Source organism: Oncorhynchus keta, chromosome 34, assembly GCF_023373465.1.
Source record: "Oncorhynchus keta strain PuntledgeMale-10-30-2019 chromosome 34, Oket_V2, whole genome shotgun sequence".
NCBI lineage: Eukaryota > Metazoa > Chordata > Actinopteri > Salmoniformes > Salmonidae > Oncorhynchus > Oncorhynchus keta.
Window position 1 is genome coordinate 62208879 of NC_068454.1, and position 21634 is coordinate 62230512.

Sequence of the window (21634 nt, forward strand, 5' to 3'; positions counted from 1 at the left end):
TGTAATTAATCCAATTTGCAGATGGCTGTAACATTATATGCCATGTAGTTTACATCAGTGTTTCAAACAAATTGTAGGCTACTTAAATTTAACATCCGGATGACAAATGCGTAGGATTTTGAAGTGGCTTTCTTTAATCTGTAAACAAACCAAAAAGTCCCCACCTGGTTTTGGTAAGTTTTATCAAAGAAGCCAATATGGCCATATGTCTGTTGAGGTGAGTTTGTTTATCCGCAAATATATAGGTTAATACTTATTTTCAGGTTAAATGGTTTGCTGTTTTCAATCAGCATTGTTCCGTGAAGTTTATTTCTATAATATGTTTCCTCAAATGTAATTCCTGCACTTCACGTCAGTCAGCGTTCTCATTAACAGTTGGCCGGTGGGTGGCGCCTATATTCCTTTGTTTCTGCCTGTGTTAACTGAAGGAGGAATAATTGTCTGGACTGGATGGATAACAGAAGGCAGGAACGGGCGCGGACACGTGTGTCTCAAACGTCAAGTACTACCTACCAACATGTTAAATCCAAACGAATGGAATGATGAGAGATGAATTACATTACATTCCCGACCCATATTTGGACCTGCTCATCATCATCAGCCTCAGTAGTCACTGGCTAGATATTCAGTCAGCTTTATAAACAAGTGGTTAGGATTAGGAGGGGGCACATTGGAGCTCTTTTCCCTTTTGAGCCATATACCCTCTTTGTCTGTTCCTATGGGACACTTCACAATCACATCATGTTCCTAATTATGCTAAATGGGACCTTGGGCCTTGATCCTTTGTCCCTTGTGGTCCTGTATCTTTTGGACCCACCCAAAGGGAGGATGCTGCACAAGACAAAGTTAGCACATCGTCTGCCAATGTAGTCCTATTGTACTCTGCTGATACATTTTGTAAATCAGGAGCAGAAGAGTATCTGAAGTGAAGTCTGCCATTCTTCCCCCGAGGGTAAAGGATTTACAGTTAATACTAGTCGGACAATGCATCAAAAGCCATGCATACACCATGCAGTATAAGCCACCCTAGCATACACTGAACTTTAATACAATGTAGGCTAATGTATATTTAAAAAGTTACATTATTAAAAAAAAAAAACTTTGTAGAGATTGATCTGGGTCACACAACCACATTTGATTAAAAAGGTTTGCGAGATGGATATTTTTGCAGCTTTGGTTGCTCAATAGTACATTCACAATTCACACTCGATAAACTGAGGCAGATCGATGGGCTACACCAAAGCAAACAGCCTACAGCAACCTGTTTCAACTGCATGTCAAAAAAATGATTCTCTATAGCTGTTTGTTCATTTTTCAAGCTAACAAAATAAACCTAGGTGGAATTATAAAATAGACTAGGATATGCCATGCAGGATATGCCTTGCAGTGAGAAATGTAACAAATGATACTACTGTTAAGGGTAACATCAAATGATACTGTAATCATGATTCGGTTGAATATTCCATACTATGTGATTGCTATTTGCAGTTTTACTGTGGCCTTAGAAGATACGAACAACATGTACAGTAGATTTCACAGCATTCTGTACAGGTGGCTTATTAACGATTTGATGACTTAACAGCCCATTGTTCATGCTGTATTCTCCATAGTGCAAAGGCTGTTCATTTTGTTGAAAGAGTTGACACGGTGGCCAGGGTCTGACAGAGCGTTTTAAGAATGATACCAGGACAAAGCAAGAGCAGGTGTGAGTGAGTACAGTATACCTGCTGGTCATAGCAACTGTGATATGAAAGTAACTGTAAATGTACCATACCCAGCCAAAGATAGTCTCTGTATGATTATGCTGTGATATGAGAAGTATTGCAGCATTTACTCAAGCCCTTAAATGAGAGGTCATGAAGGAAACGAGATGAGGAAAGGAAGTCATCTTATGTTTCTTTGGTTTTGAAACAGGAATGTTACTGTAGGGGATATTCTGAATACTTGCCTGTAAACCCTTCAAGTCCCATCTTCCATTAATTGTTCAGGGCAAAATTCTTAACCATCATTCTTGTATGTAGTGCCACAGCATTCATTTGTCAAATAAATAAATAAAATAAAAAATTGCTCAACAGAGTGCCTTGGGTTTTTTTCTGCCCTCTTGGAATGCTATAGGGGCATGGAAAGAAATAGTGAAAGAGGATGAAAAAGAAAGGGCTGACTGCAGAGTCAACATGCCTTTTGTTTCCTGTTATGTCTCGTAAAGTTGCATCCTGCCTGTTGACTGGAGGAGTGCCTCAGAGAGTTGGAGCATTCACTCCTGGCCCTGGGATTCAGCGGACCCACTTTGTGTGATGGTTTTACATCAAGCAACTGCCTTCATCCAAACCCTGAAATGAAGTCCGATCTCTAATTGTTTGCGGCTGTGAGGATACCGGTATCATAATATTTTTTTTCAAATGCAAAAATGAGAGCACGAAGCAGACAAGTCTTTGGTCCTTTAACTTGATATATGTAAAATATAGTTTGGAAAATAAATACATGTGATTCTGGATGACATAATGTTTGTTTCCAAAATTAGGGCTGTTTTCCTAAAGAAGTAAAATCCGCATTGTGTTTGATTTCCTTGCCACAATACTAATAAGTATCGCGATACTGGTATCGTCCCGTTCCTACCATTGTTAACCATAAAATCCTTTGGCTTATGTGCTTTGTGTGTGTACCAAAATGAATTGAAGCAAACCCAGTGGCTTCTTATGACTATGTTTGTTTAGTCCTTTATGGTTCAGGCACAGATGCAGTCCAGTCAAAGAGTTGGCTATTTGCTGCTTGTTAGTATAGTCCAATGTCCAGTATAAGAGTTTTTGATGTAAATATTTCATTTGGAACAAGCTTGTTGTTTGTTAGGGGCAATGGTGTAAAGTACTTATATAAGAATACTTTAAAGTACTACTTAAGTTGTTTTTGGGGGGGGGGGGGTATCTTTACTTTACTATTTAAATATAGAGCCCGTCTGGTGTTCAACCTTCCCAAGTTCTCTCACGTCACCCCGCTCCTCCGCTCTCTCCACTGGCTTCCAGTTGAAGCTCGCATCCGCTACAAGACCATGGTGCTTGCCTACGGAGCTGTGAGGGGAACGGCACCTCAGTACCTCCAGGCTCTAATCAGGCCCTACACCCAAACAAGGGCACTGCGTTCATCCACCTCTGGCCTGCTAGCCTCCCTACCACTGAGGAAGTACAGTTCCCGCTCAGCCCAGTCAAAACTGTTCGCTGCTCTGGCCCCCAATGGTGGAACAAACTCCCTCACGACGCCAGGACAGCGGAGTCAATCACCACCTTCCGGAGACACCTGAAACCCCACCTCTTTAAGGAATACCTAGGATAGGATAAGTAATCCTTCTCACCCCCCCCCCCTTTAAGATTTAGATGCACTATTGTAAAGTGACTGTTCTACTGGATGTCATAAGGTGAATGCACCAATTTGTAAGTCGCTCTGGATAAGAGCGTCTGCTAAATGACTTAAATGTAATGTAAATGTAAATGTAAATAGTACTCAAGTATGACAATTAGGTACTTTTTCCACCACTTGTTAAGGGAATGCCTAAGGAGCAAGAACAGTGAGCGGGAGGGAGATGGCGAAATGGGAGAGAGGGAGGGGTAAAATAAGAGGGGGGCACCACTGACCACAGTGAGCTGTTTGTGCTGGTATGTGTGACTCAGAGAGAGAGAAGGCCACAGAATTACAGGTCCTTTCCACTACTAGGGCCTCGCCAGGGTACTCCCATAGCCACTGGGCCTGTCCAATGCCATGCCCACACTCTGCATCCACAACGCATGCACGCACACACACCCCAGAATAACCATCCTCTCCTGGCATTGGACTTGATTGGACCTGTTCTTTCATTAACTCCACCCCGAGGCAATAAATACAAGATCCATCTTCCAGCAGAGATGATAAAGTGACCTGGGAGCTTGAAGATGACCCATGGGAATTACTGTATTGGTGTACTGTGCTGTACCCTTCATTGGAAATATAGGAGTAACACAGACTTTTCTTTGGGATTTTTGGTCTTTTGATTTTTTTTAAATGGTGCAAGTGCAATCTTTATTTGTGAGCTGACAGTAAGGTGATAATTTGCAATTACAGACTAGACTAATTTGTACAGCTCCGTACAGTTAAAGAATGGATAAGGACTGATTTTCCATCCAACCATGTTTCTCTCTCTGTTTGCACTTGAAAGTGGAGCTTTCACTGACGGGCCACACGTGCAAGCAGTTGGGATCACTGTGTCTGTGAGCCCACTGTGAATGAAAGAGAAAGGAAAAGAGAGTAAGATCGAGACACCAGGGAGCTGAGTAGTTGCTGTGCTGTGTGTGGGCTCTGTCTGTACTAGTCCGGCCTGGCTCCTCCCTGTCCCTATCTCTCCCTCCTTCCCGCTGTCTTTCTCTCTTCAGCGATACATGTGCAGGGAGAGACTGTGACGCAGCCATTCCAGAGCGTGAGCCAAAGGCACACAGACAGCACTGATCCTCCTCCCTATACTCCACAGGGGCACCCCAGACCCAGAGAAGAACACCTATCTACAACACACAGCGGCAGCTGAACTTCCACAGAGGTCCGGCTGTGCAGACACACGCACTGCTCCACCAGGAGGCTTCCACTCACAACCTCACACACCCACTAAGGTAAGATAAAGACGTTTTGGCTCTGGTTGCACTTTGACTGACTGTTGTGAATGTCAGCCCACACTAACAGAGATGTGAGAGTAGGTTCCTGCTTGTACTTTGATCTTGACGGCTACAGTGTACAGTTGAAATTTCATTTAATTCAAATTTCACTTTCGTTGTTGACCAGTTGAGGGCGTGGGATAACAATTCGGATGTGACCTTTTAAAGTATATGTAATTCAGTGTAAGTTACTTTAATGTATGGTTATTGGGGAAAGTAAGGTAGTAGTTACTCTTTCCAAAAGTACCTTGTTATCTATGGAAAGGGCTTGACACATACATTATCTGGAGTGTTAACATGTTCACATTTATCAGTTACTTATTTGTCATATGTACTGTGATGAAATAGATGTCATCTATCCGTTATTGAGTGATTCCTCACAAAACCCAGTCTAAAAAGACCATGATTTTGGGGATTTTCACAAAATGTAATCCATACAATAGTCCTTTGGAAGAAGGGTTGTTGACGCACACAGAGTTTACAAAACATTAGGAACACCTGCTCTTTCCATGACATACTGACCAGGTGAAGCTATGATCCCTTATTGATGTCACATGTTAAATCTACATCAAGCAGTGTAGTTGAAGGGGAGGAGACTAGTTAGAAGGATTTTTAAGCCTCAAGACAATTGAATGGGCAAGACAAAATATTTAAGTTCCTTTGAACAGGGTATGGTAGTAGGTGCCAGGCACACCGGTTTGTGTGTCAAACTGCAAAGCTGCTGGGCTTTTCACGCTCAAGTTTTCTAAGTGTATCAAGAACGGCCCACCACCCAAAGGACATCCAGCTAACTTCACACAACTGTGGGAAGCATTGGAGTCGACAGGGGCCAGCATCCCTGTGGAACATTTAACACCTTGTAGAGTCCATGCCCTGACGAATTGAGGCTGTTCTGAGGACAACAGGGGTTGCAACTCAATATTAGGAAGGTGTTCCTAATGTTTGGTACATTCAGTGTATATTTGAAATTTGTATCTAAAAGCATAATTGAGAAATAATCAAAGTTGACATTTTGGGCTTACCAAGGCGTCCTATAAGACCTCAATGTTTCATCTGTAGATGCTACAAAGCAAACATTGGTGGCATAGGAAGTGTCACAGCTTGCTCTGTAGTATTTAGATTTCAACATTATTTTTCTACATGAATTTATGGATATAGAAAATATTATTTTTTAAATGGCTAATTGTCACTATATTGTGGAAACATAATATACTCAACTGGCATATCAAAGTTCCAGAGTGGAATCTCAGCTAGTTTCTTTTGGGCTTCGAAAGCCTTTTATCCAGTACTTTCTGACAGTCATTTCACTGCTGCCTCTGCCCGTCTAAACATTGACAAAGTGGTTCTTCATCTCCTAATCAGGGCATCCTGCTGTGTTTTATTTATGTAGTGAGTCAAGGCCGTGGTATAATGACTGAGGTTTAGGCAAGCCGAATGTAAGTGGAGGGAGACAACCGTTGGACAGATTTCTCAGAATGAATAACTCTGGCATAATTAGCAGGCTGTTAATACTTCACTCTTTCTCAACAAGCAGTTGGCCGACAAAGGAGATGATGCAGCTATTCTTTACTTGTATAATGTTTGTCCATTGTTTTGTATGCTTTCTGTAGTTCTTGAATACATATTTTGTATATTATCGTAATTGCCTGTGCACTGTGCAGACGCCAGACGGTGGTCATTTGACTTGCTCAGGAGAGAGTCAAAGTTGCTTAACCACCCAAACAGCATTTTAATAATGCTTATAATAGTGAGAGAGATGCATAGCTGTTACACGCCTAAGCCCCCCACCTCCTTTACTATTTTCTATTTGGGCACATGTAAAGTCACATGGTGCCATCATTCTTTCGCTATACTTGTTCTAACATTTGCTCTATCTGATGTTATTGAATGAATCCTTCCCTCCACAGCCTGTCTCTCAGCCAACCACCTGAACCACTTACTGGATGTCCACTATGGAAACGGGTCAGAAACGAACCAGCCGCGGCGGAGCCACCACCCAGCTCACCCCAACTCGCATTTCCCGCCTGCAGGAGAAGGACGACCTGTGCAACCTCAACGACCGGCTGGCCGTCTACATCGACAAGGTGCGCTCGCTGGAGATAGAGAATGCTGGGCTGCGGATGCGTATCACCGAGTCCGACACCGAGATCAGCCGTGAGGTGACTGGCATGAAGGCGGCCTATGAAACGGAGCTTGCCGATGCCCGAAAGACCCTCGACTCGGTGGCCAAGGAGCGCGCCCGACTGCAGCTGGAGCTCGGCAAAGTCAAGGAGGAGTACAAGGAGCTCAAAGTCAGGTAGGACACATTGGGTTGACAGGGTTTCCCCTATAGGTCATTTTTTTCGTAGACAGCATGCAAAGGCTGCAAACACCAAAATGTTCAATTGAATTGAGGCCAAATGTTCTAGGTGGGGGGGCAAGAGAGCTTGAGAAGATTGGGTGGCATGAGTATTATTAGGGGAAATGCTGGGATGGACAGAAAGGCAGGAGGTTTATGGGTAATCCTGTATCTGAATGTGGTGTCATAAAGTTAGTCTATTGCCATGCTCCCTGTCTAAGTTTCTGGCTGCAGGACATGTTGGGTTTTGGCCAAGGGACTAATTAATTTAGCCTGAATATGAAAGTGATTGTGCTTCAGCATGTAATCTCACTGACACAAATGTACCTGCTTACAACCTCCTACATGATAGGGAGGAGCATATTCAAACCAGAGTACGAGACACCATCTCATTTCATTACACATCATTTGTGGTGGTGTTATTTCCCTGTAGTGGCTCTGACTCATCAACCAGTGCAGGTCTGCTCTTACTCCAGTCCTTCACTACGGTCATTCTCAGTGAAGTAGATTTCCACTACTACAGCAGGTTTTGCTCTCTCTTCCAAACCATAAGCACACCAGCCATGAAACCATTTTCACCCTGGAACCATTTTCACCCTGGACTGGATACCTAGTATGCTGGCACATTTGTCAGAGCATTGATCAGATAAGCCTTTAGTAATAAATAATTGAATTTAACCCATTGCAACCTTTAATTCCAAGGCAGTTTTCCACTGAGAGTGTGAGTGCTAGTGCTTCTAATCCACATCTGGGTGATGCAACATCCATTTTGCACCAGAATGCACACCACCTATTAGTTAAACTCTGACTTCTAAAATCCTTTAGACAGAGGTGTGGAGAGCGACATGCCAGACATTAGTTGAGTACATTCCTGGTGGTTTGCAGCAGGTTGGGTAGGAATACTGTATTCCCCCACAATGTCATTACAAAGGGCCCAGCCACGGGGCCACGCCCCTGACAAACAGATCGCTCCTTTTCACTTTACTGTGTCATTACACTCGTAAGTTAACACTCCCACAATCCCATGCATGCAATGTGTTGTTACACAACACTTTTCAATCAAATCCTGTAAGCGGGTTTCCAGGTTAAGATAAAACATGCTTTAATCCAAACTCTGGTGTTGTAAACATCATTCTCCAACCAACTGAGCAATCTGAACTGGCTGGGTAGGTTAGGCTTAGACCTTGGGGAGAATGTTAAAGGGATCTGTCTACCAGAGTTCAGTCGGTAAATGTGTCCACAGACAGAAAATGGCACAACTCTCTCCTACTAGCAGGCAACAGCCTGCAATGACTCCACAGGAATGTTTGAAAGTCTTGGCAAAGTGCAAATCGGGTTGGAGTGCGTCTGAGGAAATGAAAGACGGTTGAAAGAATTAGTTGTATTTACTCGTTATTTTACTCTTTTTACTTTGTTTCTTTAACGCACCCTTGTTTATGCATGGGGCTTCCCTCCAAAGGGAGTAGCAAACAGACAATAGGGATATTTTCAACTGCAAACACTGTCTTCAACAGCTTCTCATTGACATGCCTCAGTGAGTTTCAACACTGTGCAATTGCAATGTTGAAGCAACAGCGTCTGTACAGAGACGTGAGGGTGGAGTCTTGGTTGTTTTTGCTGGCTTAATGTTTTAATTCATGTTTGCAGTGTATTCGTCAAGACAAAATGTGCAGTATTTGGTGTGCCCTACGTTGCAGGTGAGGGTGTGGCTCTGCGGTGGGTTTGTGTTTGAGTGCCGGCCTTGGTCAGGGTGTGGACTTATGGATCTTGACTTGAGGATGTTGAGTAAGTTAGGCGGTCTGAAGAAGAAGATGCATTTCAGAGAGTAGTGACTCTTAAAAACCAAGTCTGTTTGGTGAGTGAATGGAATTTTACAGTTCACTTAAATTCTCTTTCCTATTGTGCCGTAAGGTCCCTAGCTGAGTGAAGAATAGCAACATCGCCTATAACTATATTGTTTTCCAAAGGAAACCAATCATTTGTTACACGCGTAGTGGAAATGTATCACTCAGGCCTGCGTGGGCAGACTCGGTGTGTTTGCCAGTGTTTGGTTGCCATAGCAGCCAAGGAGTCTTGGCATTGGTGTGTGACTCAGAGGTTTTTCAGGGCCCTGGGATTGTGGAAAGGGAAGGGGCTGTGGCTGTGGCCTATCCTTAGGTCTGGACCTTTGCGGCAGTGCAGCTTTATTAATATTTAATATGTATCAGCTAGTTCCCTATCAACACCATGTTATTACCACTGGCTGGTGCCCTGTGAGGGTTTGCGAGAATAATGCAAGTAAATACAACTTTCTTATCATATATACATACTTATTACTGTCCCAACAATTAAATACAAAGTGTGCATGTTCCTTTCAACAATATTCTTAGTCATTCAAATATTATAATACCCCATTGCTGTAGGCCCTACAATATACAGTGCCAAGCCCTCTAGCCCTGTTTTGATGTGTGCTGCAACTGTCACTTACCATGGCCTGTGACTGTACACACCTGTTCTTAGACATAGACATGTACACACACACCTGTTCATAGACATGCCATTGGGCCACGCCACACAGTCGTTCGTCTTTGTGTCGCAACAGACACATGCAACTCCCCTGAGGGCACACCGCCGCCATTGGGCTACTAGGATGTAAACTGCTCGTCTACAACCCAGTCTAGCTTGTAAATTATTTGCCAGTGGGGGATAAAAATGAACCTTGTTTGGCTAAAGCATGTTCCACTGTTAGGATAGTGTAAGAATCCCTATGCTAGAACACAAGCGGGCTAGCCTAAAATATTGACTGCTCAACTAAGACGCTGCAATATGATTTGCTAAGCTACAACATAAGCCCCAAGGCTTGGCCCACACTCCCACATTCGTCAAGGTCTAGTCATCCACTGTGGATTCTCCTCCTCTAGAATATAAGAGGGGCGGCGGACGCTAGTCTCGTGCCACAGTGCCTTCCATCTGTGCCAGTGGCTGTGAAACAGGAGCATGTGTGGGGGGAACCTGCTCCTGGTCGTCATTGGCAGAACAACCCCCTGTCTCCCCTCCAGACGATGAATAGACGTCTGGATGAATAGACTGCTTTGTGTTGACAATTTACAGGGAGACCCATGCCGACTCTGCAGATACGGTGTTCTCTCTAGATCTTATTGTCGGTTCACCTATTTGAAAAATGCCACTTTAAATTCTGTCCAGTTTACAATGTGAATTATATTGTTAAAACCTTTTGCTTTTTGACTTTTTCTTCACTCCCTGGAAGTAAAGATGGTTCACTAATCTATTGCAGACTGTAAAGCAATTAACTGATTTTGTCAAGATTTGTAGGCATTCATGATCAAAGGTGGCGGAATAGGTTGTACAATTGAGGGATTTCAAAAGTCAATAGCCGTGTGCCCATTTCCGTATTTCCTGACTCTTTTCCAAGGTTGCTGTGTGCCACACCTGTTGACACTGAGTAACAGAACAGATGGCTAAGGGTGGGACAGGACAATAGATATTTTGATAAGATCTTCTGACACACGCAGGCCTATGATGTGTTGTCTGTTTATTGAGGGTACGGTATGCAGGGTAAATGTTCATTAGAATTCATATGGTTACAGTGTGAAGTATTCCAACATATTTCCTTGTCATTTCGTTACGATGACATGAATGATGGAAATCTGATGTGAAGTCGTTTTGCGTTGAGAGTGGCTGCCATGCCAACTTGTAGCACTTTGGGGCTATCAGAGAACACAGCAGGAAGACCACTTATCATATAGCACAAACACATTTCCTTCATTAAGAAAGTTCCTTTCTTTTCTGCGCTCGCTCACACACAGCATATGTTTTCCTATCTTTGTGGGGACCTAAAATAGATTTCCATTGAAAATCCTATTTTCTCTAAACCTAAACCCATAAACTTCAGCCTTTGTCCTGGCGGGGAGAATTTTCCTTGTTTTGGGGATTTACAGTATCCACAAGGATAGTAATTACAAGGAGGCTACCAAGGCAGCCCAAATATTTTCTAAACACAGTTTGGTTTCCACTAGTAACCAAGGACTATACTGCTACTTTTAGCTCAGGGAAACTCTAAACAATTAGTTGACGTGTAATGCGCTCTACTTCCATTTAATCATGTGAATGTTCTGCCTGGCCGACACACAGCCGGACAACAGGAGGAACCCATTGAAGTCCGAAGTGTTTGAATGAAGTCATTCTGTCCTAAACTGGACAAGAGCGAACATGGTCTCCCCGCCAATGAACGATGATGTACCGGCGCTGCTCAAATGCGCAGAGCGAGTGTTATAGCAAAGTTGTTTGTCTTCGTGAGCAACCAGTACTTTTTGTTTTCATGTCGTTGATTATCATTGAGAGCATTTGAGTGTTTACTGTGTCATTAGTAGTTAGTTCAGCAGCTCGTTTATTGACTAGTAATGCATAGGGAGCTTGAAGGCTGACTGTTCCAATGGATGCAGTTATACAAAATAAAATGTTGTTAATAGTAATGTCTGTTATGAAGGTTCTACAATTGATGGCTATTTTCATACATTGTTTTGTCTTTCAACTTAGTGTCCCCTAGGCTCTAGGGCTCTCCATAGGTGTGAGTGGGGCTAGTGGGAGTATACCTAGCCTAGTCGCGTGGCTACTCGCTCCACTAGCCCTAACAAAGTACACGGCAATGGAAAACAGATGTGCTAAGACTGTGAATGTGATGTCTGCTAAAAAGAGCTCTCTTTGTTGGGCTAAATTAAGTTTTTATAATTAAAGAGGAGTGTTTGGCCTTTTCAGTAGACAAGTACTGTGTTTGGTGAAGACAATGGGGGGCTGGAATGATTGTATGAGAGTTTCCATAGCACTTTGATTCTTTTCAAGACCCAGCCAAGCAGAATGAGTCATCCGCTCGCTAACAAGGTAAATCACTTTAAGATACTGGACCTCTGCACACATGCTCACGCCACACAAACACACATCATACTTAGACGCACACATTGCATGTACACAAATGCAAATTAAAACACACACAGAAACGCACATCTCAAAGTAAGTTACACTCAACACACTGGGATGTTCCCATTTGGTAGTGGATGAGGTGTGTGTGACCCCAAATGTTCTAATCTGATCAGTAATGTGGATTACCACAACTCTGAATGCTCAAAGTACATTTGAAATGATCAATATGTCTGAAGCGTTTTCATGGTCGACCTGACCAAATTCACATAGAAATGTGGGTTATAGATCTGTCATTTTCATTGAAAGCAAGTCTAAGAAGCGATAGATCTGTTCTATGTGCATATTTCTATGCTCCCTGTTAAGTTTAGTTTTTGCATCTTTTACTTTTTGGGTTTGTACACCAGATTGAAACAGCTGAAAATACAATATTTTTGTTTATGGAAAAGATATTTCACAGCGGTTTACATGGACAATGATTCTCTACACTATGCTTGCTTGTTTTGTCACAAACTGAAATTTAGCAAACTATTAGAATTTTAGCAACCAGGAATGTTAAAGCTAACACTGCTCTTCCTCATAGGCGCCACACAGTCTGCTGTATTAGTTCCATAATGCTAACGTTAGCACCACTCCCCATCTATTCACATGGCACCACAGCAGAGCTTTCATTGTAACTCAATGCAGCTGCATGGGGTAATAGGCCTCAGATCAGTTAAGCTCTGATTCTGTTCAGTGGCGTTTCCAGAACATTGTGAATGGAGTGGACAAGGTGGGACACAGACCCAGTTTAGGGGGACCATACCATTTTGAACCTGAATATTTTTTTTACATGTAAAAAAAAAAAAATAATAATAATTATGATAGCGAACAGCGCCCCTCTGTCTCATTATCTGTAACCCATGTATCTGATGCTGTCTGGACATGTCATACTCTTTTTGGCAGAGGGGTGCTGTTTCCCTCGCTCGGATGCTTTTTCCTATGAAATGCTTGGGGCGTGTCATATCAATATATTCAGAGAAGACCTATCAGATCTCAGAATTTCTGGGGGGGCTATTGGGGTGGCCAACCAAATTTCAGGGGGGGTGCACACTGCTGGCTCTGTTTGCGCTGTCAAAGCCGGTCACACACTTTTTGTTGTTCATCTACATGTCGAGCATAGAGTTCTACCTACTGAAACTTGACTGAAACTCGTGATGCAGACTACTACATGTTTTTAAAAGACATTAAGAGGTGTAAGAATTTATTCATAGCTACATCATTTTCTGTGTACGTAACACTCCTGACAGTTGAAGAATTATAAAACGAGTGGTAAAAGACAAACTGGCTAACCTGTGTTCTCTAGTAATCTACCTTTATCAGGGCGAGATAATCAAATCAAACAACAATGGCTAACATGCTGAATGAAAGGGCAGCAGGCTTCTGACTCATGTCATGGTGAATCACTAATTAATCATTAAAAGTGGAACCGGGCCTGTGTCACTTACACACAGAGCCAGTGCTACAAAGAAGGCCTTGTCTGTGGGAGAGATGCTTTATTTTCCCTCATTGTTGGCCATGTGTTTGAATTGGGATATTATGGGAGGCACAAACAGGGACATGTTCAATAGACATGACAAGGGGGAAAAACATTTTCAAATGGGGGGGGTATTTTTCTGTTTCAAAACATTTTGTACCTACTGAGCACGACCCATGTGTAGGATGTTTATGTGACATGAAATGGCCTCCTCTCCATATCCCCCCTCTCGCTGCTTGTATATTTGAAACACAAAGAAAGATAGCAGTCTTGAGCACCATGATAGTGGTGGTGAAATACTAGGAATTATTTTCCCATCTGCCCATATGGAGATGGTGAGTGGGTGGCTTCTGGCTATGGCTGGGTTGTTTTCCCCTTGTGAATTATCTCTCTTTCTCACACACACACACGGAATGAAAACAATCCCTTCCAGTGTGTTTTTGATCCCAGAAGAGACCTGATCATGTGCCAGCCTGTACTTTGTATTATTTTTATTTGAATGTCAGATCTCCATGTTCTCTTAACAGCGCTTCTAAATGATGTGCACATAAACAACCTTTTTAGTTGAAATAATACCATGACATACTTAAGCATTTTGTTGAATCAATACAGAAGTAACAGTTGAACCAATCCATGGTCTGAATACTGAACTTTAAATGCGAAACCTACATTTTTCATTTAATCAATGCTGTTTTCAGAGTTCTCATGAAACTCTGACACATTGTATAGTCTGGCTGTTGGTCTTGGAAAAACTCTCTACTGCTATTTCTGGACCTTGTTTGCACTAAGACCCCATTATTCAACAGCCTTCCTTTTCCCCCTCTGTGTTCTCTGTATCATAAACTTACCACTTTGGGATTGGGAAAATGGGATTGGAAAAGGATAGCTTTTAATAGAGATGGGAGCCCAAAGATGGGCTTTAGGGACGGAGGACCCCCCCCCCTCGTTAATTTCCAACTTCCAAGGAACCCCACCAACACGTGTTCACACATGTCAGCCAGACGGGCGGGGTGTCGCTCCTTAGTAGCTCACCGTAACAGATCAATCAACAATTACAACTCTGTGCAGTGGAAGACTGTAGTAACACCAGAGGGGGTGATTACATTCTCATTCCTAACAGACCCCCTAATAGCACAGAGGCCAGAGGGCTTTTTGCACTGCCCGATTGACTGTGCGACTCCATTGAGATTTGTCCTTTCCCATTCGTGGGGTGATTTAGCATTGACCGCCTCACTACGGTGCACTGATAGGGAAATGGCTGTGTTTACAAGGTGGGGGAACTGGGGAAAGTAATTTACTGTGCGTAAAAAGAGTGCGAGTGGGGTGTTGGACTTGTAACCGTAATGTTGCCAGTTCGAATCCCCGAGCTGACAAGGTAAAAATCTGTTGTTCTGCCCCTGAACCAGGCTGTTCCTAGGTCGTCATTGAAAATAAGAATTTGTTCTTAACTGACTTGCCTGGTTAAATAAAGGTAAAATAAAGAGTCAAAGTGGGTGTGGTAACATAGTGAGAGGACCAGAGGATGGGTGCACGCGCACACACAAACACACAGTATAGGAGCGTTCATAGTTGTCTATATTCATGCCGCTGTAGTAGTTATGTGTAAAAAGTCATTTGGATGTGAACTACATGTATCCCTGGTTAAAGTAAAGTGTCTAGTATTGTTAGTTTCCAATGAAGTGTCTACGTTTTTAAAATATGATATCAGGTGCATACAGTGAATGATCTGTTTAACATCAACTTCATGGGAAACAGCCTTTAAGACTTTGGGGATATTCTGCATGATGCATCTGTCATATTGTAGTAATTATAGGCTAGATTTTCCACCAGGAGCCTAGCAGGAAAGCTTTTCCAAATTGGCCTATAAAGGAAAATATGCTCAAAGTAAGCATTGGCAGTGAAAATTCTGTGTGTTTATCCATTCCATCCAAAATGTGGGGAAATGCCATACTTTAGGCCTGATGAGTAGGCCTCTGTTGTCATAGCAACGGCACAGCAAAACAGCTAGGATTGTGGGTTTTCTGTCGATTCCGTGTTTTTCAATTTTTTTTTAGGCAGGCTAGCTCAATTCTCGTCAATGACGTGGACAAAGATAGCAGTGAGTCAGTGGAGGCTGAACCAACACATTCCTCTGTTTTATTATTCCTCCCCTCGCTCTCTCTTGCTCTCTCTCTCTCTCTCACACACACACACACACACACACACACACACACACACACACACACTCTCTCTCTCACTAAACTCTTTCGGGAGTAGCTCTGCTGCTCTCTATGTATACTGAAAAACATGTAGAGACGGAGCTCTTTGCCCTTTTTAAAGTTGTGTGGGCTTTGATATAACACTGTTGTCACAACAACAATCTCTCGTAGACAAATTCTGGTGGACAGATGAAACGGCGTGGATCTGTCAAGGATCACAATTATTTGATTACCAGCAGCAGTAGTTACTGGTTTTAGGTATTCATCGTTGATTACTTGGACGAATCAGGATTGGGTGAAGGCGGTGCTTAAACTGGTGAGGTCGCCTTTCAAGCCCATGTGCGGATGATAAATGGTTTCCACTAGATTCCACAGCTACAAAGTCAAAATTGTCTGTAATTAAAAATAATCTAAACTAAAATGTGCATTTTGGCCATGAGAAACACTATGGCAATTAGAAGGGAGGGGTTTGGCCAAGAGTTTCCGAGGGAGGAGCTTTTGCTTCCTTTGCACAAAGGTAATCACATTTGTTAAAGCCATACCCTCCAGATGTTAAAAGGTAATTGACAGACTTACGAAAGACAATTTTACTTCTGGGTAACCGAGATGATCACAACATTAATGTGCACAGGAGAAAGTCGGGCTACAGTGCGTTCGAAGCATAATCGCTTATCTAAATCAGACTGTTAACTGTAGGCTTCCTTAACTCCTTTTCTTTACATGGTTTCTAGATGCCTGGGTCAATGGCCTATGAGTAATTGTGAAAATTGAACACATCACACCCTATATGCTATAAATACAGTACACTGGTTTGGTTCTTTTATCTCCTAAAATTCTGTTGTATAAACTGTCCACATCCAACGCATGCTGTTTATCAAAACAGACTTCCATCCACACCGGTTTCTGAGGTGTGGTCCAAGTTTGCATGGATTCAAATGTAAACTTAACTCGAAGTTCATTTTGCTCTACAAATGTATTTAGTTTGCACACACACATCCTCGCCCATTCACGCTCAGGCATGATGTCCTCTCATTGTTTACAGGGCATGCAGTTCCATTAGGTTGACATCCTGGAGCAAACAAACGCATTGCAGGCTTACTGGCAGTCTTCGATAAACAGGCATCCATATCCTCAACACTAGAGAGGATCAACAATGCCATTCATTATCACCTATATCCTCCACTACAGCTGATGAACAAAGTTACTGACACACATCACATCCAATATTGCCATACTCAGGTCATTCACATTCTATGTCATCACAGCCAGACCTCCTGTATTACTATGACCTTTATCATCTTCTTAAAGCTATTCGATTAAATGTTTTTATTTAACCTTTATTTAACTAGGAAAGTCAGTTAAGAACAAATTCGTATTTATAGTGACAGCCATAACCCGGACGATGCTGGGCCAATTGTTCGCTGCCCTATGGGACTCCCAATCACGGCCGGTTGTGATACAGCCTGGAACTGAACCAGAGTCTGTAGTGACGCCTCTAGCGCTGAGATGCAGTGCCTTAGACCGCTGCTCCACTCTGGGGCGACCAGCCATTCACATTAGAGGTCGACCGACTATGATTTTTCAACACCGATACCAATTTATTGGAGGACCAAAAAAAGCCAATACCGACTAATCAGCTGAGTTTTATTTATTTTTATTTATTTATTTCTATGACAATTACAACAATACTCAATGAACACTTTTATTTTAGCTTAATATAATACAGAAATAAAATCTATTTAGTCTCAAATAAATAATGAAACATGCTCAATTTGGTTTAAATAATGCAAAAACTGTGTTGGAGAAGAAAGTAAAAGTGCAATATGTGCCATGTAAAAAAGCTAACGTTTAAGTTCCTTGCTCAGAACATGTGAAAGCTGGTGGTTCAATATTCCCAGTTCTTCAATATTCCCAGTAAAGAAATATTAGGTTGCAGGTATTATAGGAATTATGACGTGTTGACTATTTCTCTCTATACCATTTGTATTTCATATACCTTTGACTATTGGATGTTCTAATAGGCACTTTAGTATTGCCAGCCTAATCTCAGGAGTTGATAAGGCTTGAAGTCATAAACAGCCCTGTGATCAAGCATTGCTAAGAGCTGCTGGCAAACACAGTAAAGTTTGAATGAATGCTTACGAGCCTGCTGCTGCCTACCACCACTCAGTCAGACTGCTCTATCAAATATCAAATCATAGACTTAATTATAATATAATAAACACAAATACGATCCTTTAGTCATTTAATATGGTAAAATCTGGAAACTATCATTTTGAAAACAAAATGTTTATTCTTTCAGTGAAATACGGATCGTTCTGTACTTTATCGAACGGGTGGCATCCATAAGTCTAAATTTTTGCTGTTACATTGCACAACCTTCAATGTTATGTCATAATTATGTACAATTCGGACAAATTAGTTTCGTAATGAGCCAAACTGTTGCATATATCCTGACTCTGCGTGCAATGAATGCAAGAGAAGTGACCCAATTTTCCTAGTTATTATTGCCTGCTAACATGAATTTCTTTCAACTAAATATGCAGGTTTAAAAAATATATACTTGTGTATTGATTTTAAGAAAGGCGAAAGATGTTTATGGTTGGGTACATTCGTGCAACGATTGTGCTTTTTTTTTTGCAAGTGCGCCTTTGTTAAATCATCACCCATTTGGCGAAGTAGGCTGTGATTCGATGATAAATTAACTGGCACCGCATTGATTATATGCAATGCAGGACGAGCTAGTTAACCTAGTAATATCATCAAATATGTGTAGTTAAACATTGATTATGTTAAGATTGATTGATTGTTTTTTTTAAAGATAATGCTAGCTAACAACTTACCTTGGCTCCTTGCTGTACTCTCGTATCAGGTGGTCAGCCTGCCATGCAGTTTCCTTGTGGAATGCAATGTAATCAGCCATAATTGGCATCCAAAAATGGCGATTACCGATTGTTATGACAACTTATAATCGGCCCTAATTAATCGGCCATGCTGATTAATCAGTCAACCTCTAATTCACATGAGATAATATCATATACATGCTTATTATTTACATTCTATATCACCATAGATTCAGTACCAGAGCTGATCCACATAGCCCATTTAGTCATAATAAGTGGTCCACCACCCACACACAAGCTACAGTTCTGGAGGCATTAATGTAGCCCCAGCACGAAATGTTTGCATGTCTTATTTAAACACTGAATGTCTGGATGTCTGAATGTCAAGTGCTTTACTTTTCCAACTCTGTGTGCAAGTTGGGCTATACACACATGCAGACACACTCACACCTCATAACACAGGACTAACAGCCCTACGTTGGGTTATTCTGGGTTCTCCTTTGTCTATTATATTTGAATGACTATTATAAAATATTCCACACAAACAGCACCCTCCCAACCACTCGAACAGTGAGAACTTCATTAGAGCCACAGTTAAACGTAACAAATATTGTTGAACATAGTTGTAAAAATGACAACAGGACAATAACTGCTGTTTCATTTTCCCCCAGTCACTAAAGCTGTCCTTCTTGATTCACTTGTTTTTGGTTGAGAGGTTGCTATTTAGTGGGACATGTCTTCACACTACCTTGTCTTATGCCCTCCAAGTACCTGGGTGTATGAGGACCTGTGTATGAGGGCCTGTGTATGTGTGCGAGTCTGGGACATAAGAGCTAAGCCTAGCTAAAACAGTGACTCTTGTTGCAGCTCAGTGGAAATATTTCAGCACAGGAGCCGACCGGAAATGATTCCTTTCTTCTTAGCCCACTCTCCAGGAAAAAAAAAAACAACCTTCCATCTCTCCCTGCCTGGCCATGTCCGGCTACAGTACCAGCACATTCCTCACATGTCTCCTTGTTCACATCCCACTGAGCTCTCCTGTGTGTCGCTGTCAGTCAGGCTTATCAGTACAAGCTGTTAGACTGATCCTCTCCATCCACACAGGTGGAAAATACACTAATTATGACCCCGGTGTCTGTCAAAGTCTAATGAGTAGAGCCCAATCAAATCTAGACAGGGGTAGAGTTTCCTTAAGCCTCTACAAATCAAGGATACTGGTTGAATTAATTCAGATCAGACTAGGCAGTCTACTGCCACATATATTGCTAAGCTAATTTTGATTTAAAAATGCAGACAATGTTTTTAATGGAACCGTTTCTACAGACTAATGCCTCTGTACACTTTAATTGCTGGATCTTGTCCATTTATCACTGTATGGGTGTTTTTGTTCCTGTGCACGAAGGATGATGTGTTGGCTCTTTGTTTTCATGCAAGTGTGGGTGGCCGTGATGGTGCCGGTAAATGCGGTTGGATGCCACCTATTAGTCCGTCAATCACTCACCCTGCTGAACAGGAGTGCTCTTTGGGCCTTTGTGAAATCTGAGATGGGACGAGGGCTACTCGGTGTGTGCCAGAGTATATTTCTACTCCATTGTATGACTGTGTGTTCTGGTGCGGGTGTAGGTTATACGGGCGTGTACATATGGTTCTGATTTTGTGTGTGTCTTTCTATTGAATTCATGCATACATTTGGAAGTAGAGAGGGTTGTTGTAGGCTGGCAGTGGCTGGGGGAGCATGAGGGCTGAGTGGTGGGTTAGTGGTCTGGAAGCCATCTCCCAAGCAGATGGGCGTCATTAGTGACCATGAACATTGAACTGCAGCGGCCAAATGTAATAACGGGGAATCTATTTCCTGCTCGGCTTTCACTGAGCGCTCGCCAAACTGGTATGTAGCTCAAGCTACCACTTCCCCATCCTCCTCTGTTTGGCTATATAGTTTTTCCCGGTCCGTGTCCAAGTTTCAGTTTTTTTTTTACCACTACTGCAAATTGATGCCTGCTTTAGAGGTCCGACACAAACACGCACCTGCAAACAAATGCAAACGTTTTTGATTTAGGCCGTGGCTGCTGTCCGACTACTCCAGCGACTCGTGCTCGTTTTAATAAAGTTAGATCAAAGCTGAATCAATGTCTGCCACATCACATAATGATAGTATTCGAGATAACTGAATATAATAGCATAGTGTAACATTACTGTAAGGACAAAACACCACCGCATTTTTCTCTCGTGGCCTAAACGTGAGAAATACACAAGCAGGCTACAGTTTAACACCATCTGCTCTCAAATCTGCTCACTGTTTATCATTCAAAACAACACTGTGGACAACTTCATAACTCAAGATCTAATTGCACATCCCCTTGAAATGGGAGGGTGGCCTAGCGGTTAAGGGCATTGGGCCAGGTAACCGAAAGGTAGCTGGTTGAAATCCCTGAGCTCAAATGTAACTGATTGAGCTCATGGTTGGAATGCAGATGCTGCATGGGCGTTTCACCATTAACACTTATCAGAATTATCATGTGAAGGGAAGAAGACCACAAAAATGTGTGAGTAAAGAAACGCATGCGCTGAAGCTTCAGGACCTTTTAGTCCAGGAAAAAGTTGGATCTGCAACCAGTGTTTGATTTAACTGAGATTCCCTCAGGAGTGCCTATGTTGGCCTTAATTTAGAACACGGTGAGCTTGATTCAATTTTGTTCCTGTCAATGGATTTATTCAATATGATGGGAGTTCAGTTATGGACAGCTTAAGGCATTCATGAGTCTTTCACAGGTAGTGAGTATGTTATCCCAGAGTCGGAACCTATGTGGATAATGTTTGTCAATGGGAAGTTTATGTACAGAGGTTACTAAACAATTTGACTCTTTTTTTGTAAGAGCCTAAATGCATAATAGCTTTTATGTTAATCATACTGCTTTAGACATAAGTTGCTCAAACACGGACCTTGTTAGTGAAACAGGAAACTGATGTATTTGTCTACCTGTCTGAACAGAAATGGGAAGAAGGAGTCAGACCTGGAGGCAGCTCTGGCCCGGCTGAGGGATCTAGAGGCTCTGTTGAACTCTAAAGATGCCTCTCTGTCCACCGCCCTGGGGGAGAAACGCTCTCTAGATGCTGAGGTCAGGGACCTGAAGGCCCAGCTAGCCAAGGTAAGAGAC

At 42.3% G+C, this 21634-nt stretch overlaps 1 protein-coding gene across 2 annotated transcripts in view; it reads left to right on the forward strand.

Moving 5' to 3' along the window:
* Positions 1–21634, forward strand: part of LOC118367475 (lamin-A-like) — a 27783-nt gene continuing 6149 nt past the window's right edge. Inside the window, exons 1-4 of one of the 2 annotated variants that reach the window (XM_052494289.1) lie at positions 1–173; positions 4493–4628; positions 6578–6966; positions 21469–21625. In XM_052494289.1, the coding sequence (XP_052350249.1) occupies positions 6614–6966; positions 21469–21625 (510 nt within the window). In that variant the 5' untranslated portion in view covers positions 1–173; positions 4493–4628; positions 6578–6613. Of the gene's footprint in view, positions 174–4378; positions 4629–6577; positions 6967–21468; positions 21626–21634 lie in introns of those variants that run through there. The other variant, XM_052494288.1, reaches the window with a different exon arrangement.